The sequence below is a fragment of the Manihot esculenta genome, chromosome 9 (genome assembly GCF_001659605.2).
Source record: "Manihot esculenta cultivar AM560-2 chromosome 9, M.esculenta_v8, whole genome shotgun sequence".
Taxonomy (NCBI): Eukaryota; Viridiplantae; Streptophyta; class Magnoliopsida; order Malpighiales; family Euphorbiaceae; genus Manihot; species Manihot esculenta.
The window spans coordinates 4,123,351-4,142,835 of record NC_035169.2 but is presented as its reverse complement, the minus strand read 5'-3'; the positions used below and the strand labels follow the sequence as shown (position 1 = coordinate 4,142,835).

Genomic DNA, 19,485 nt, shown 5'->3' with positions numbered 1-19,485 from the left:
TATATTGATATTTAATCTTGAATTTCTGTAATTTAAGATTATTGTTCTTTTATATAATTAATTATATTAAACTTTGCATATTAGAATCTCCTATGATAATTGGAACTTAATGAACTTTTGATTTTAAATCTACTATGAAATAGATACTAATATACTTAATTACGATATAGGATAAATAGTATATGAATTTATTCTTGCTGCATTATGTCTCTTTAGTTTATATTTATACATCAATATAAGAGCCAAAACCTTATTGTTATTGATTTATTTTAACATTTGTGATTCAATGAATGCAAAAGTAAGGCAAGGTACAAGATAATCTATTTATTAGTCAGTTACCACAAGTTTATATAATATATGAACTAATACAAAATCCGATTTAAGTACTTAAAAATTGTGGGTTGTGCTGCTTTTGTTCACATTCCTTCTTATATATATGGAAAATTAAATTTAGGAGGGAGGAAGTATATCTTTATAAGATACTACGATAATTAAAATGATATATTTTTATTAGTGAATAAGATAGTGATATAGTCATTGAATGTGAATTATAAGATGTCACATAGAGAATAAATTTCTAAAAATAAATCAAGACGTATCTCTATATGAAACTATTTGAATCCATCTGATGTTGCTAGTTCCAGTGGGAGTAACTATAATATTGATAAATCAATTTATCAATCTTAATCGCGATAAGCAATAAGCGAGTCGACTCTCCATCATCGCTATGAGATTGAACGGGAAGATTTATAGTTACTTCACAATAATTTAACTTGAGAACAAATGATTTTTCATTTTAGTATTGTCTACAACTCTACAAGTAGCTTAGTGACTAAGTATAGTTCCTAGTATAATTGAGTGTATACAATAGAGCTATTGAACTAATAATGGTCTATTGTGGTAGTTTATATTCAATAATTTATATTAAGAATCTCAAGTAATATGGAAAAACAAATCATATTGATATTAAATATAATTTTATAAGAGACATAATTTTAAAGAAAGAAAGCCGTAAAATCCTTTATAAAGTCTGTTACAAAGATCATAATAGGCATGCTAAGTCATTGGATTTGCATGGATATTCATGTAAGTTACATTATTAAAAATAATATTATTTATACTTAAAATTATTTTGTGATTCATATACATAATATTGTATATATGTTTAAAACATATATTAAGACTTGAAAAGTATGCCAGACAGATAAGAATATGTTAATATAGTTCGATACAAATGACGTGATTTTATGAAAGGATATGACTTTATAAAGAAAAATATTCTTGCGAAAGGATAAGTCCTTAGGATAAATATGAGAGTCACGTCCTTTCGATACAACCCTTAAACTCTATATATAGATGTGTCTATATTATTTTATATATAGGCATATAAATGCACTTAGTACTTTTAGAAATTCTCATCCAACAAATGTATGAAATAATTTTTATTTTATAAATAAAGTATATTTAGATTGTGAATCCTTAATATAATTCGATATAAATGATGGTCTTAAAATATTATACATAAAAATAAATTAGAATTCATGTATAAAAATTCATGTGTTGAATATATTATTATTTTTTTCTTCAACCCAAAACTAGTCATCAATGCAAAAACAAAATCCAAATAAAGAAAACAAGAACTAAACAAGACATGATCGGACACCCTCCGCCCTTCTAGATATCAACAGCCACACAACTCTACCATTGTAAGGTATTAATAATAAAATAGAATAATTATATTGTAATACAAGCTAAAGACACATACTTTACGACATTTGATTCGATAATTCATGCTAAGGAATCAACTATTCATGAAAGATCCACGACATTAATATACAAACTAGTTTTAATTTTGATTGGATAAAATAAATAGTATAAATAGTTAGAATTAAGTGATTTAAGAAGTATATATTAAAATAATGTTTTTAAAATATCAACTTAATGTTTAAAATTTTATTAATATCATCCAAGTTTCTATATATATAAATTTCCATTATTTTTATTTTTTGACATTTTTAATCAATTATTGACTAAAATTAACTTTCCGGTCCTAAAAATCAAAACTAAGACCGACTGTAAACAAGCCGCCCCCTAACTTCGCTCCGAATTGGAGCCATTGAAAACCGATCCTAAATGATCCGATATAGGGCCGATACTATAGTATTCTTTCCCGTTAAAGGCTCGTCAAATTTGATTTAGTGAGAGTAGGACGAACTTTTTTACGTGGAAAACAATGATTGGGTGAAAAAAATGTGCTTTATTATCTGTTGTGGCTCAAATCATCTGGGTTTATCCTACCTGGAGATCACGTGCTCTCAGCCTACCAAAATTGAACGTCCGAGGAAAATGATCATTCCGAAGGAAATATTGATAGCCGTTGATGAAATCCAACGGTGTATGATTCTCTCAAGAGGTCCTCTTCTACAGATAATTCTATATAATATAATAAATTAATATATATATCTTAAAAAATAGATGAATAAACTTTTAAAATACAATAATTAATTAATAATGTTTTTTAAAAAATACTTCTTTCATTTAATAATTTTTATTTATATATATTTTAATTATTTTAAAATTACTATTTACTTTTTTATATTATAATAATATATAAATTAATTATTTTATTTCTCAAAAAAATTTTAAATTTTTTTTTAATATTTAATAAAATTTAATATATTTAAAATAAATATAATTAAAAAATTATAATAATTAATATATATTAAAAATAAAATAAAAAAATAAAAATGATGAAACAGAAAAAAATTCTATTTTTTAGACACGTACTTTTATCCTATTTGACTCACCGTTGGAATTCTATAATTTTCTCCTACGATGAGAAACTTCGAGGAGAAAGGAAGCGACAGACTAAACTGTGCCTCATCTTACTTGCTCGCGTGTACTATCATACTTTACTCGCCTGTGTATGTCTACACGTTGTCTTTCGTGTAATAAAACATTTTCAATAATTAAAACGCTTGTTTACCTTTTATGTATGAATTAGAGATATGGTTAATAATTATAATTTATATATTAAGGGTGTACAGTATTTACTTCAAATTAAAAAAATTAATTGAATTTAATTAATTTAAAATTTTAATTTAATTAATTATTTATTTTAATTTAATTAAAATTTTAATTTTAAAAATATTAATTAAAAAAATAAAATAAAATAAAATTAATTAGTGATAATAATATATTATTTTTAATAATATAAAGATTAAATTATAATTAAAATTAAAATATTTTAATTAAAATTTAAAATATTAAAAATAAAGTATAAAAAATAAAAAATTTATTAAAAAATTTAACTAATCAAATTAAATGGAATTAATCTAAATTAGATTAATTTGATTTAAATCAATTTTTTTTCAAAATCAATTTAATTTAATTTTCATAAACACTAAAATTTCAATTTTTAATTTATTTAATTCAATTTAATTTTAAATTGAACCAACCGAATACTTGTAATTTATATATATAATAATTTTTTTACTAAACGTCTATTCTCTGTGATTTATTTCTTATATATGTATAAATAAGAAAACTATACAAATATTTTACATTAGATTTTGTTCTTAAATTCACTTATAAAATTAATTTATAGGAATTTTTCTTAATTATAAAAATATTTAAAGCATATATTTAAATAAACTATATGTACAAAATGAATTATAATTTATATGCCATCAAATTTTCATTATGTCTATATTCGCAAAATCTCTTGCTTAATAGTTGATACCAATTAAATTTTTAAAAAATTTCACAATTTATTTTATTTCATTACAATATAAAAGCAAATACATACATTTTTACACATTTATTTTGAATTAAAAGCAATTCATTATATTTACTATTTTTATTAATTTACTGATTTAACGTCGGAATAATAATTATAACAGCCAACACTTTATATATATATATTTAAATTTACCAACTACAATTCAGCGTTATTTCAGCCACATTAATTAATAAATTTATATATAAATTTTAATTAAATTTTCAAAATATAAAAAATAACTTAAAATTAAGAAATTATTTTTTAAAAATTAAATTAATATTTCTTTTTAATGAAAAATATTTTTCATTGATTAATGTCTTGAGTATTTCAAATATTAAAAAATATAAAAATTATTTTGTCTATAAAACAAACAAACCCTAAATAGATGAATTTTTTTTTTATTTTAATATTTCATTAAATACTTTGTTTTCTAATATGTCTTTCAATAAGTGGAGTAATTATAAAATATTAATGATTTTCATTGTATTTATATAAATATTTTTATTGAAAGGATAATATAATTTTTATTTATATTTTTATTAAATACAATATATTTATTATTATCCTTAATTCGTCTGAAAAATATTAAACAACAAATAAAAAATAAAGAGCGTAATAATCATTATGAATAAGAAATTATAATTAAATTCAATTAATTAATATTTTCAAATTCATTGTTTTCGATTTCCTTCTGAGTTTTAGATTTTTAAATTATTAATTTTAATTTTGAAAGAATTGCATTATAATTTATAACAGAGAAGACAAAATAAACTACAGCTGCATTTAATATAAATTTTCTCCATAAATAAATCTAATTAAATTCTTATATTTTTATTTAAAATTAAAAAAAAATTAATTTAAAATTTTTGTTTATTTAAATTTATATACTTTTATTAAGAGTAAAATAAATCCAGCCATAATATAATAATAATTTTAACAATAAAATATTATTTTTTATAGTTTAAAATATAAAAAAATAAATAATATTAGATTAAGTGAGAGTCAGTTCGACCCTATAGTAAAAGTTGTTTAATTGGAAAAAAATAAATGAATTTATTTGCTCATTAATAAAATAAATGAATTTAATTGGATTTATATTTAAATTATATAAATTTAAATATAAATATTTGATGTAATAATTATAAATTTCGTTTTTACATAATCATGAACGTGATTGTCACTCGCAGTTGCGCGGTTACGGAAGAGACCGTGGGCAACAGATGCCAACAATCAACTGCTACACTATGCGTGCTTTAGCTACTGTTTTCATTTTCATTGTATGGTCTGAAACCGATATGGTCGCGACTCCGAGGATAAGAATCGGAATCGGAGCCGTACACACCCACCGCCTCACCATGACCTCCCCCTCTCTTTCTCTTCCTCCTCACTCTCTCTTCTTCCTGGGAAGCCGCACACTCCCTGCTTCCCGTCGTTCTCTCTGTGTCAACTCGCTCATTTCAACTCGTTCAACTACTCTCCGAGTCAAAGCTTCCTCCGCCGAGCCGCCCTCTTCCCCAGGTCTCTCTCTCTCTCTCTCTCTCTGTATATATCTAGCTGGAGAGCACCATAGACTTGAGTAATTCTACTTACTCGCAATATTTCCTTTGATTTCCTCATTTTCAGGGCATGTCATTTTGGTCCAAATTGCAGTTTTTATTGAGTGTATTTGTTCTTGCTGATTGAAGCCCTTTTGAAGATTTTGCATGGGTTTGATTCGGTTAGAAATAAACCATTTCTGGAATGTGGTGATTATATAACATGGCGAAATTTATGACTAAATTATAGAATAAGCGGTTGCTGTTGGTAAAGTAAATTACTGACTATGTACTGATCATCTAAAATACAACGATTGAATTACCCTCCATTTACGATGAAATGTCATAGTTATTTTCTTGTAGTGATAAGTATTTAGCTTTTGGTTTATATTGGTTCAGGTTTGTTCACTGGACATTGGCTAGACTATCTAGGCATTTAGTGTTGATACACTGTATTTAAACTATCAACATTCTGAAGATTAGACTGATTTGTTTCCAATTATTTTATTTTGGCTGTCTCTTGCTTTGGAAGCGATTAAACAATTGATTATGTATATATAATAATAGGAAATGAAACATTGAGGTTCTTCGCTTGTAGTTGATGCTCCTCTTGTTTGCCTTTATGACAATTGGTTTAAAGCTGTTAGGTGCTGATTTTTTGTTTATTCTTGCAGCCAAAGGTGTTGAGAATGTGGTAATTATAGGTTCCGGTCCTGCTGGATATACAGCAGCCATATATGCTGCTCGTGCCAATTTGAAACCTGTAGTATTTGAGGGGTATCAGATGGGTGGTGTGCCTGGTGGACAGCTTATGACTACCACTGAAGTAGAGAATTTTCCTGGGTTTCCAGAAGGAATAACTGGTCCAGATTTGATGGATAGGTAATGGAAACTGCGGACCTTTTATTTACATGCTTTTTTGTTATGTTACGTTCCTATTCTTGTATGGAGATGATATATGCATATAAGAAGCAGTTGTTTCAAATGACTTTTTTTATTGACTAGGATGCGGCGGCAAGCGGAACGGTGGGGAGCTGAACTGTTCCAAGAAGATGTGGAATATGTTGATGTTAAAAACAGTCCTTTCACTGTGAAAAGCAGTGAACATGAGGTGACGTTTGGTCTTATGGCATGCTGTTTTATAATTATGCTGGATAGGTTACATTAATTTCAATTGCTGAAGTACTCGGAATCTTGCCTTGTGTGCTAACCCAAGACCTTGATTTGAGTCTGCCCGGAAAGGCCTTTTCTGGTTTCAAAATTGATTTAGCTTGTCATCAAATCTGATGGCAGCTTATTACTGAAACCAGAAGATTTATTTTCTTCTATCTTGTTATGGTTACTGTATGACTTGGCATGATTTATATATGTGTACATGTTGGCATTTGTTTTTATATCTCAGCGGTTTTTCTTATATATCTTGTGCTGATTAGAAGGTAATTACATGCATACATGCATATATTCTGTGGGCTTCGGGCTATGAGTGATGTATCCCTTCTTTCATGGATACATGTCTCCCCTTTTAATGCCCTTCCTACTTCGCTCATTCATTGTGCTAAGTGGCAGCTCTAGAAAAATTTTTCAGCGGAGGTAATGCACACACATATATAGTGATGTACTGAAAAATTGTAATTATTTGGTTTGCATGGAGGCATGTTTAATATTTAGTGGGGTATAATACATATACATATAATTAATGTAAAAAAAATTCTAATTATTTGATTTAGGAGACATTAAAAATTTAGCAGAAATAATTTTATAGAATTATAAATTACACATGAAATTTTATGTGGACAGTAGGGGCAATTCTGCAAATAATTCTTTAGAAAATTTATAAAGAAATAGTGGGTTAGTGGGAGAAATTGCCCCCCATATAAATCTGCCAGTGGTGCTAATAATATGATGTTATCATTATTAATTGGTGTTTGAGAAAAGATTAAAAGAAAAGAGCATCATTGTGATATGATTTTTTTAATAATTAATTTACATTAACATTTCAGGTGAAGTGCCACAGCCTAGTTTTGGCTACAGGAGCCACTGCAAAAAGGCTCAGGATACCCCGTGAAGATGAATTTTGGAGTCGGGGAATTAGTGCTTGTGCAATTTGTGATGGAGCCTCACCACTGTTCAAGGGGCAGGTTCTTGCTGTTGTTGGAGGTGGTGATACAGCTACAGAGGAAGCATTATACCTAACTAAGTATGCCCGTCATGTTCATTTGCTTGTACGAAGGGATCAACTTAGGGCATCTAGAGCAATGCAAGATAGGTGAGTTTTTGATGGAATCTTTTTTTATTTCCATTAGGTTCTATGATTGTTCAGAAGTTGGATAAACACGTCTCTACCAACTACCTTCAGCATATCTCCCTTGTTAGTTCAATGCTGAATGCAAAATTGTAGCATGCTTTGAAGTTCTTAATGGCTAATTACTCAAAAATTCTAAACTTATTGAATCAGTTGGGGGGCTTGAGAGGCGGTGGTTTACCTTGTGGTGGATGTCAACAGTTTGAGTCTGTGAACTTCAGTTTTTTTCTTTCACAAATATACATTCTATTATTATTTTTTTTTATCAATGTTTCACATGAACTTTTAAGATTATCTTAATTTAATTTCTGGTCACTTTTGGGCTAGTTGGAACTGGAACTTGCCAATATGGAATCTGAGACCAATTAAAAAAAAACCTAATTTGGCAATATAATGTTGATTCAGCAAAAAAGTTCCCAATTGATTCCTTTTACAAAATACCCTGTTTAGATTAGGTCTTCCACTCTCTCTCTCTCTCTACTTGGCCTGTGCTTATTTCTTGTTTTATTTTCCTTCCTATTCATCTCCATCAATTGGACCTTCTGTCTAGAATCAAAATCATACCTGCTTTCCATAATTCCATCAATTCAACCATCCATAGAAATATATACACAATGCCAAATTGTTTTGAGTAGCCCACCTGGCATAGGCTCCAAGATCCACAGACTCGCCCAATCTTGGTACTCTCGGAGCTTTTGATGCTAGAGTTCAATATCACCATCCTGCGAGAAGATGCTGACCTAGTCAGAAAGCTCTTTAATTTGGAAAGATAAACAGTGTATTTGATGTTTCTGAGTCAGCTTCTTCTTCTTCTTCTAATTCTTATTCTTCTTTTTGTAAAAAAAAACCTAATTTGGCAATATAATGTTGATTCAGCAAAAAAGTTCCCAATTGATTCCTTTTACAAAATACCCTGTTTAGATTAGGTCTTCCACTCTCTCTCTCTCTCTACTTGGCCTGTGCTTATTTCTTGTTTTATTTTCCTTCCTATTCATCTCCATCAATTGGACCTTCTGTCTAGAATCAAAATCATACCTGCTTTCCATAATTCCATCAATTCAACCATCCATAGAAATATATACACAATGCCAAATTGTTTTGAGTAGCCCACCTGGCATAGGCTCCAAGATCCACAGACTCGCCCAATCTTGGTACTCTCGGAGCTTTTGATGCTAGAGTTCAATATCACCATCCTGCGAGAAGATGCTGACCTAGTCAGAAAGCTCTTTAATTTGGAAAGATAAACAGTGTATTTGATGTTTCTGAGTCAGCTTCTTCTTCTTCTTCTAATTCTTATTCTTCTTTTTGTAAATTTTCGATTGGCATTAAAAAGCCAAACCTTTTGTATGTTTTGGCAATTTAATCCAATTCTTTAAACCTGGGCATGATATTCCAGATTTTCAAAATTGTTTGCTTGCAGTGTATCCAATTTTAAAATTCAATTTAGAAGACGTGTGTATATCTCACTTGGGCTTCTTTGTTCCTTATACATGGATTCAACATGACACACATAGCGCATTTTTTTTTAATGAATACATGGTAAAATTAGGGATTTTGTTTCGTGAATTTACAACAATAGTAACCATGGTTCATTTTTGTTTAAAAAAAAGGCTTATGTGCCATATGGGATCCACATAAAGAATACAAAAAAGTTAGTTGTACTACCATGTGGGATTATACACACTTCCCCAAGTTGTATTTCAAAATTCGATAAAATTGCAACTTTGAAAATCTGGACTATTATATTAAGATTTAAAGAATTGAATTAATGGTGTATTTGGTTTAGATAGTTGATAAATATCTATACAACTAATCCGAAGTGTTTTGTTATCTTTAAAAGAAAAACAAAGGGTAGCTGATAGGCAATTGATATGAGGCGAATCAGCTGCATTTCGGATCAGTTCTAAAAGTAGACCTAGTTGATATTCTAAAAGCAGAGCTATTTCCCATCAACAGGTAGCTATTTCCATTAGTTGGTAGCTGTTTTGATTTTATTTTTTATTTAAACCATATTACCCTCTTATAATTTATTAATTATAATTTTTTTAAAATTAAATTTTTACATAAATAAATTATTTAAATTACAATACATCATGCATAAATTAAAAATACTATAAATGTTAATTAAACTAGTTATAATATTCATTATTATAGGATAAAAATTATACACGTACATAAAGAATATTATGTTTTAAAATTTGATTTTTAATTATTACCTATGTTGTATAATAAATTAACACTTTAATATTTATTTCATCAATATCATAATTTGATATATATTCTTATTAGTCATTTTACATACCAATAATAACAGTTAGACATAATTTACCAAACCAGCTGTTCTGCTATCAATTTTTAGCAACAGCTATCATCAGTTATATTCAACAATTAAATCAAACAAGCTCTGTAGTGACAAAACATGCAAATATTTGGCTTTTTCATGTCAATAGGTCTTTGTTTATTTATTTATTTATTTACTTCTATGAGTCTCAGATGCCATGTCAATAATAATTTCTAGTACCAGTTAGCCAAAAGCTGGAAGGTAAAATTGAAACACTTTAAAAAGTTCAGCTGAGACATTAATAAACAAGTAGAATGAGGAGCTATAATTGAGAAATAAGTACTGGATTTTTGTTTTTGGTAATTAGGCCTTTTTGGTGGATTTAATTCCATAATTTTCCTTAAACTCTGTGAATTTTGCAAAATTTTCTTCTAGATATTCCAATTTTAATAGAAGTAAAACCTCTATAAAATGGAATTCTTTGGAACCTGTGCTTGAAGGACTTTGCTGTCCTCCTCTGCCTCAATTAGCTTGTTAAATTCTGGGTCATTACATCAAATTCTTAGTTGTTGACAGTTTGTTTTGTAAATACTATTTTCTTGCGTCTTTATCTGATTGGTTGCCTTGATACCCTGAATATATGCTACTGAACAATTTGTTGTTGAGTTTTCAACTCCCTGAATGTTTGTTTAACAGGTTGATTATCGCGAATGTTTCAGAGTGTTCAACAATCCAAACATCACGGTGCACTTCAATACAGAGACAGTGGATGTTGTTAGCAATACTAAAGGGCAGATGTCTGGTATTTTGACTAGAAAAGTTGATACTGGAGAAGAGTCTGTACTTGATGCAAAAGGCTTGTTCTATGGCATTGGTCATTCGCCTAATAGCCAGCTGTTGGAAGGTCAAGTTGAACTTGACAGGGCAGGCTATGTAGTAGTTGAGGAAGGTTCTGCAAAAACCTCTGTTGAAGGTGTGTTTGCAGCTGGAGATGTACAGGTAATCTTTCAATAAGTTGTTAAATTGTTAGGATGATTGGTCTAACAATGCTCATTATTGATTCACTTTAATTGGCGAAAAAAATGTGGTTCAAGAATGTATCATTTTATCTGTCGTGGCTCATCTTATGATTGGAATAAATCATAATATGATATGCAGAGTAAATGGTAAAATTTCCTTAATGAAGTCCTGGTTTCGAACTTTGAGCTGATGTGTAAAATATTTGCTGTCAAGATCTCAGTCATTTGCATATAAACTTTAATATAAGTGATTCTTGCTATAAAAATAGAACTAATTGTTTTCTTTGAAAATTGTCTGGCTTTGCGAAATTTGAAGAATGATGAGCTATTGGTGCAAGCTTGAATGATGGGCAACAGAATTGGATTATTGTGGTGAACTTAACTAGTTCAAATAAATGTTGTGAACCACATGTTCTAAGCATGGTTACTAACATTGTATTATGTTGCCAATAAATTTGCATAACCTTCTGATTATGAATTTCTTTTGTTAGGAAAACCCTGTAATTGTTGCATGTTTTGTAATTCAGCTACTTAATTTGTTGAATAGGACCACGAATGGAGGCAAGCTATAACTGCTGCTGGATCTGGATGTGTTGCTGCATTATCAGTTGAGAGATATCTTGTTAGCAATGATCTACTTGTAGAGTTCCATCAGGTAATTCCCTATTCTCCTCTTTTTTCTGGAAAAGAGAAATGAGAAAACATCCTGTTATTTTTAAGCCCACCTTTATGCCCTCTACTTATTTCTTAGATCAACCATATGGGATCTGTTTTATGACCTTGTCGTTTTCAAATAGTTGTTTCTCACGTAGTTGTTTTATGATCTGTTTTATGATTATTCATGTCCCTTTGGCACTTGATTATTTATATTATTATATGCCACCATATACTCTTCTATTACTCTAACTTCAACAGGAACCAATACATGAAAGTTAAAAATCTAGCATGCATATGTGAAAGATTGCAATTTGTGTTGGAAATTCAAAATTTTAGGTGAATGTCATTTCTCTAATATTTGGATCAATACGAGTTGAAAAACTCTCTACTCATTCACATTTTGGTATATTGAAACAAATATGTTGGAAATATTCATTCATACAGACAAGGATTTGGACTTCTGTGTTCTGTTAAAATATGTTTGTTTGATATTGGAATCAATGCATGAAAGTTAAAAAATCTAGTGAGAGGCTGAAGTTGGCTCGAGTTGAGATTAGATCCTCTTGTTTATAATTTGGTATTCTGAAATTTGTTTTCGTAAAATCTCGAGTTATTTACCCAAAGTCGTCGGCAACATGACACATTCTTCATGATTCTGCATGACAGCCTCCAACGGAAGAGGTTAAGAAGGAACCGACTGACAGAGACGTTAAAGAGGGCTTTGACATTACACAAACAAAGCACAAGGGCCAGGTTTATATTGTTACCTTAAAATAAAATGCCATCTGATGCTTCTTAATTTTCATGAATTATATCTGAGCACTTTTGTGATAGTCTTCCTTGTTGATCTCATTAAGTTTTCATGTTTTTTATTCTTAATTTATTCTTTGTTTGCTTTTTCCGTACTTATTTTTCTTCTGCAGTATGCTCTACGAAAATTGTACCATGAAAGTCCACGGCTCATTTGTGTACTGTATACATCACCAACTTGTGGTCCATGTAGGACTTTGAAGCCGATTCTTAGCAAGGTATGTTATTTCTAACATGTTAGGGTTTGTTTGGTATTGCTGTTGAGAAAAAAAAATTCTTGAATATATAAGTTAGAGAGTGTTATAAAGTTGATTTAACATTAAATTTGACATATTTTAGTTATAACTACACCAAAATAATAAAAGTAGCACTTTCCAAACTGCTTTATTCAACATATCTAAAGTGATGCTTTTTCTTAAAAGCACATTTATGAACCTGAATTCCAATTCCAAGCAGGCTCTTAAACTGTGGCTAGATCTTAATGCCCATGTATTTTGGCCTTGATAATATGATATTCTGAACATGACTTCGATCATTGTGTCAATTCACCTGTAAAATTTATTATGGGAATATGTTTGGGTGGTGAAATATTGCTAGAAGTTGAAACATGTTATCTTGTTCAATTAATATTTCACATCCTAAGTCTTGTGAGTTCTGAAGATGATAAACCTTCAAAACCTTGAGGTGGTAGAAGACAAAATAAATGATGAAACCATTTTAGATATGTTATGGAATCCTGTATTTTAATTGCCAAGACTTCTAGAAGGCATAGTCAAGCAAATGTGCCTCGAGGTTTTTGATGTGCATGACAAATTGTGTTATGACAATTGCATAATACTAGGAACACATGCACTCATAATTACAATAATAGAGAAAGAGACATAAAAAATTTAACGGGATTCAACCATAAGGTCTACATTAATGGGCAAGGCAAAAATAAAGTTTCATTATGATTGAAAAAAAGTGAGTCTCTCAAAACTTTAGCCCCTAGCCCCAATATTTCCTAAAATCTCTAATTACTCAGGAAAATGAAAAAAATATAATTATTTATAACTCTCCATATGAGAAAAAAAAATCCTATTGGCCCTCGCCCTCTGCTTCCAATATAAATTCCCATTTTTTATTCAATTCGAGTTGCAATGCAAATTTTTTTGAGTCGGATCACAATTTGACCCATAGAAAATATATTCAAAATTCAAGCACATAAATAACAAATTGTTTGCTCTTATTTTATGTTGATTGACATTCGAGTAAGCGCACATATTGCTATGCTCATGACCTTTATCGCGACTAAATGCAGGTGATTGATGAATTTGATCAAAACGTGCATTTCGTTGAAATTGACATAGAGGAAGATCCAGAAATAGCAGAAGCAGCTGGAATTATGGGCACCCCATGTGTGCAGTTCTTCAAGAACAAGGAGATGCTCAGGTTGGCTAGATTATGTTATTTGCATACCTCTTTCATTATCCGTATGCCTCTTCATCGATCGTTCTTTCGATTCTTCCTTCCATTTCTTCATGTAAATTTCTTTATCGTTTGCATGATTTATTGATTCTAGATGCTTTAAAATGTTATATGCTGGTCTTGCAGAACTGTATCAGGTGTCAAAATGAAGAAAGAGTACAGAGAATTCATTGAAGCAAATAAATGAAAGAGCACTGAATTTGCAGTTGCCATCGTTTTTGTCATTCAATTTTGTTCCTAGCAAAAGAGTTGTAGCCAAAATACTGCATTATAATTCATACAATGATACTTGTTATTGATAAATACTGCATTGTAGATTATACATCCAGAGCCTCCAAAGCACTTTTACATATGTAAAATTCCAACCTTATATTTCCTTCAACCTTATAGTTCTTTGAGATTTGACAAAACCTACAATTTAATTTCTAACTTTTCTAGCGATCAACAATTTAGTTTCAAATTTTCATTTTAACAAAATAATTATTTTATTAAACTATAATAATTTAATTATTTAAATTTTATTTTTTTATGACAGGTTATGTTTACTAAATCTCTGTGACCCTCTATAAATTATATATAGAGAGAATGCACATAGACAACATGAACAAATGATTAACTTCAATCAGCGTATTGTAATAAATTTAAATTAAACTTGAGACCTCTTAATTTTCTGAGTTCTTAGTTGTAGCTAGTTTGTTAAGTTCTTAGTTTGTTAATGTAATGAGATAAGAAATAATTGGATAATTTTAATGTATTTTTCTATTGGAATGGGCGGGTATATATACAAATTACAAAATTTTGTTAAGGTAGCTTCTAATAATTTTCTATCAATCAATTAGCATGTGATTATGTAATTTCTTATAATTATGTGCAAATTATATTCGCATTTTAACACTCTCCTCAAAGATATTTATCATATCTAACTTGTTAGAAAGATATTCTATTCGAAATCCATTTAAAGTTTTGATGAGCATATTACTCAGTTGCTCTCTTGTTTTCACATAACTGGTGAAAATTAAATTTTATTGGATCTTTTCACGGATGAAGTAATAATTAATTTCAATATGTTTAGTCCGTTCATGGTATGCTGGATTGAAAAAGCAATGTGAAGAACAGTCTGATTATCACACCAAAATTTCGTGGGTAACACAACATCCATACTAACTTCCTTCAACAGATGATTTATCCACAGAATCTTATAAGTGGATTGAATCATGGCTCTATATTCTGACTCGGCACTGAATTTGGATACCATATTTTGCTTTTTACTTTTCCAACACACTAGGTTTCCTTCAACAAATACACAGTAATCTGTAGTCGACCTTCTATCACTTTTAGATCCCACCCAATTAGCATCAGAAAAACACTCAAGTGCAGTATGTCCATTATCTTTGTAGAGTATACCGAGTCCAGGAGTCCCTTTTAGATAACATAGAATTTATTCTAGAGTGGCACAATGTTTCATCGTAGGTGCAGACATGAACTGACTTGCAACGCTTACTGCAAAAACAATATTTAGCTGAGTCATTACCATAAGGTAGTTCAGCTTTCCAACCAATTTCCTGTACCTCTCTGGTTCATTATAAGGGTCTCTGTCATCTTTTATAAGACATATATTAGGAATCATTGGTGTGCTACATAGTTTAGCTCCCATCTTCCCAGTTTTTGCTAGCAAATCAAGGACATACTTCCTTTAATATAAAAAAATTTCCCTTTTACTTCTCAAGACTTCAACTCCTAAGAAATATTTAAATTGACCAAAGTTTTTGGTATGAAAACTCGCATGCAAGTAGTTTTTGAGAGAAGAGATCCATGTACTATCATTCCCTGTACTATCATTCCCTGTAATGACAATATCATCAACATATACAACAAAGAGAATAATATCAGTATCTCAATTTTTATAAAAAACTGAATGGTCACACTTGCTTTTTTTCAACCAAAATTTTTGAACAACTTCACTGAACTTGTCAAACCATGCGTGGGGATTTTGCTTCAAACCATACAAAGATTTCTTCAAATGACAGACTTTCCCATACTTCTCCTAAGTAACAAACTCTGGTGGTTGCTCCATATACACTTCCTCTTGGAGGTCACATGCAACCATATACACCTCATTTTGGAGGTCACCATGTAAAAATGCATTCTTGATATCTAATTGGTGTAAAGATCAATGCTGAGAAGCAGCTAGGAAGATGAACAAGCGAACTGAGGTCATTTTTGCCACAAGAGAAAAATTGTCAGAATAGTCAATGTCATAGGTTTGGGCATAACTTTTGACAAGACCAGCCTTAAGTTTCACTATGGAGCCATTTGGATTGACTTTGATGGCAAAAACCCATTTACAGCCCACAACCTTCTTGCCAGGGGGTAAATCAACTAGTTCCCAAGTATGATTTTCATCTAGAGCCTTGATCTCCTCAAACATTGTATCATGCCATCCAGAATGAGCCAGGGCCTCTTTAACTGTCTTAGACAAAAAAATGGAATCTAAAGAGACAATTAAAGAGGTAGAAGAAGACATGTGATTATAAGACAGAAAGTTAACAACAAAATAGATAGATTTACACTGTCGTTTACCTTTATGAAAACTAATGGGGAGGTCAAGATCACTCGATTATGGGTCTGATGGCGAAGAAGATTCTAGTGCAGAACATGTATCATTAGGTACTAATCTCCGAGAGTAAACTTGAATAACTGATGGTTTAACAGGAGGCTGAGTATTAGGACAAATGTTACCATCAGATTGTACAATAGAAGGCATACTCGAAGAGGTCCCACCATCATCTATGATTCTATAGATGAGTCACTCATCATCATTCTCTTGATCAGGAGATGTTTGTGCAACAGGATAAAAAGAAACTTGCTCAGAAAAGACTACATCTGTTGATACTAGATACTTGTTGAGGTCTAGAGAGTAACACAAATACCCCTTTTGAAGGCGAGAATATCCCAAAAAAACACACTTCAAAACTTTAGGATCAAGTTTAGTCACATGAGGTCTGATATCTCGAACATAGCAAGTATTGCTAAACAATTATGGTTCAAGAGGAAATAATAGCTTTTTAGAAAAGATGATATTATAAGGAGTATTACCGTTTAGTGCTGCGAAATGCATGCGATTAATGACAAAGCATGCAATAAAGATAACATCGGTCCAAAATTGCTTAGGAACTTACATTTGAAACAACAGAGCTCTAGCAATCTCAAGGAGATGTCAATTCTTCCTTTCAGCTACCCCATTTTGAGTGGGTGTATCAACACACGACGATTAATGAAGAATACCATGTTGAGTCATATAAGCCTAGAATAATTCTAACATATATTCTTTAGCATTGTCGCTCATCAAAATTTTCACATAAACATTAAATTGAGTCTTGATTTCAGCACAAAAAGCAGAAAAATAAGAAAATACTTCTGTATGATGCTTCATAAAATAAATCCAAGTCATTCTAGAGTAATCATCCACAAAAGTGATAAAATATCTGAATCCAGCCTTATATCCAACAGGACATAGCCCCAAACATCTGAATGAACTAATTCAAAAGCAGACTTAGCTCGTTTATTAATTCTAAAACTTAAAGAGTTTCGATAATGTTTTGCAAAATGACATGACTCACATTCCAATAAAGATATCTTATGAAATTGAGGGCATAACTTCTTTAAAACCGGTAAAGAAGGGTGTCCCAACCAACAATGTGCTTCAAATGGAGACACGATACTGGAACAGGTAACAGACTGAGGCACCCATGCATCTAAAATGTAGAGACCCCATATACATGTCCTTTACCAATAATCTACTTCGTCACAAGATCCTGAATAAGACAATGATCCAGAAAAAAAGAAAACACAACAATTTAGGTCTTTGGTAAGTTTACTCATAGAGATTAAATTAAAGGTAAGATTAGGCAAACTTAGCACAGATGATAGGGTAATAGAAGGAGTAAGTTTAACAGTTCTAGAACCCTCAATATTATAGATTGACCCATCAGCTATAATAAAAGGAAAAAGTACTTTATAAGATTGAAACCTAATAAAAATATGAGGATTGCCTGTCATGTGATCCGTGGCACCAAAATCAATGACTCATTTATATGAAGAGGAAATAAGACGCGTTTTACCTGTCTCAGCCGCTACTAAAGACGTTAGAATAATTTTAATAATATGAGTCTTACTGTCAGAAACCATTTCAACCAAAACCCTATACTCCTATACCTTCAAACGAATTAAGGGAAGATAACAAAATCTAACCTAGTGAACAGTATCAAAAAATGCCTCCACCCAACACTCAAACGGCAAACGAACCACAGATCTGACAAGAGGGCTGCAAGGCGACTTTGGCATCCTTCTTAGGTGGACGATGAGAGACAAATATTACCCTAAATGGGTAACACAAAATAATAGGAGCCCTAAGTCTCAAAAAATTTAAAACTTGACAGGAGAGAAAAAATTAAATCTCTACGGGAATGACTCTGATACCATGTAATAAGATAAGAAATAATTGGGCAATTTCAGTATATTTTTCCATTGAAGTAAGTGGATGTATATACAGATTACAAGGTCTTGTTAAGGCAACTCCTAATAATTCTATATTAATCAATTAGCTTATGATTATGTAATCTCCTATAATTATATACAGATTATGTTCACACTCTAACAATTAACATACTTCAAGAACATTGCTAATAAGTTAGATAATTTAAAATTTAGGATGAAATAGTAATTTATAAGTGAATATATATTGATGATTTGAGATCCAGATGACTGTAGAGAGTAAGATTTTGGTATGTGTGAGTAAGCTTAGCTCCTTGGTTCACCCTCTTTCTTCCTTGTATCTCTTCTCTTTTGTTTTCTAGCGACGTGTCATTATCACGCAAGACCGTGTGTACGAACGTTCCCTTATTTTCATTGTCAGGCGGCTATTTAATTCCTTCCGGTGTCTATATGGACCTGATCCTAGATGTATAGGGTTTATAGCCTTACCCATCAAATCAAGTGAGCTGGATTTTGACTTCTTACACCCTGATCACGTTAGATCAAACATAAATCGAGTGAGCTAGATTTTGACTTTTTGAAACCTGACCGTATTAGATTAAACCTGTTAGCCCGATGTCCGGACCACTGGCTAAGGAAGTAAACCGGTGTGTTGAATTGTCATGAGACTCTAGCCCGACTCTCTCTTATGGATATATATATATATATATATATATATGAAATACTAATGGTTGAAGTAGACACGGTTAAGATTTTGAGCTCAAAAGCTTTTTTTTAGAAGATAAAAGTTTCATCTGTAAATACACATAAGGCTCGTAGCTCATTAAAAAATTAAAGATTAAAAAGATTACAGTGGGTCCAACTACAAACCTAGTCCATACAAACAGTCCAACCTATACAAAACCCCAGTAGCCAATTCCAATCAAATTCAAGGAAAACTTCCAAATACACTGAACGTTCTAACACAATTCTATGTGATGATCGCTGGACCACTGACACTTAGGCCGTAGTCAAGCCCTTGTAGAAAAGTCAGGCTCAAAATCCATCATAGCTCAATACGCAAATTGGTCGATTAGCGCACAACTCAAACCACAATCGAGTAGATCGGGCCGACCGAGGCCCGAGCTCATAAAAAAGGA

At 30.8% G+C, this 19,485-nt stretch overlaps 1 protein-coding gene across 1 annotated transcript; it reads left to right on the top strand.

Annotated features, from left to right (window-relative positions):
- Window positions 1-5,040: 5,040 nt before the first annotated feature.
- Window positions 5,041-14,234, top strand: LOC110623439 (thioredoxin reductase NTRC). Its single transcript, XM_021768384.2, has 10 exons — window positions 5,041-5,299; window positions 5,991-6,198; window positions 6,322-6,427; window positions 7,317-7,582; window positions 10,619-10,898; window positions 11,466-11,573; window positions 12,242-12,328; window positions 12,499-12,603; window positions 13,686-13,816; window positions 13,979-14,234. Exons 1-10 carry the CDS (start codon window positions 5,077-5,079, stop codon window positions 14,037-14,039), a joined length of 1,575 nt encoding a protein of 524 aa, XP_021624076.2. The 5' UTR covers window positions 5,041-5,076; the 3' UTR covers window positions 14,040-14,234.
- Window positions 14,235-19,485: the final 5,251 nt, after the last annotated feature.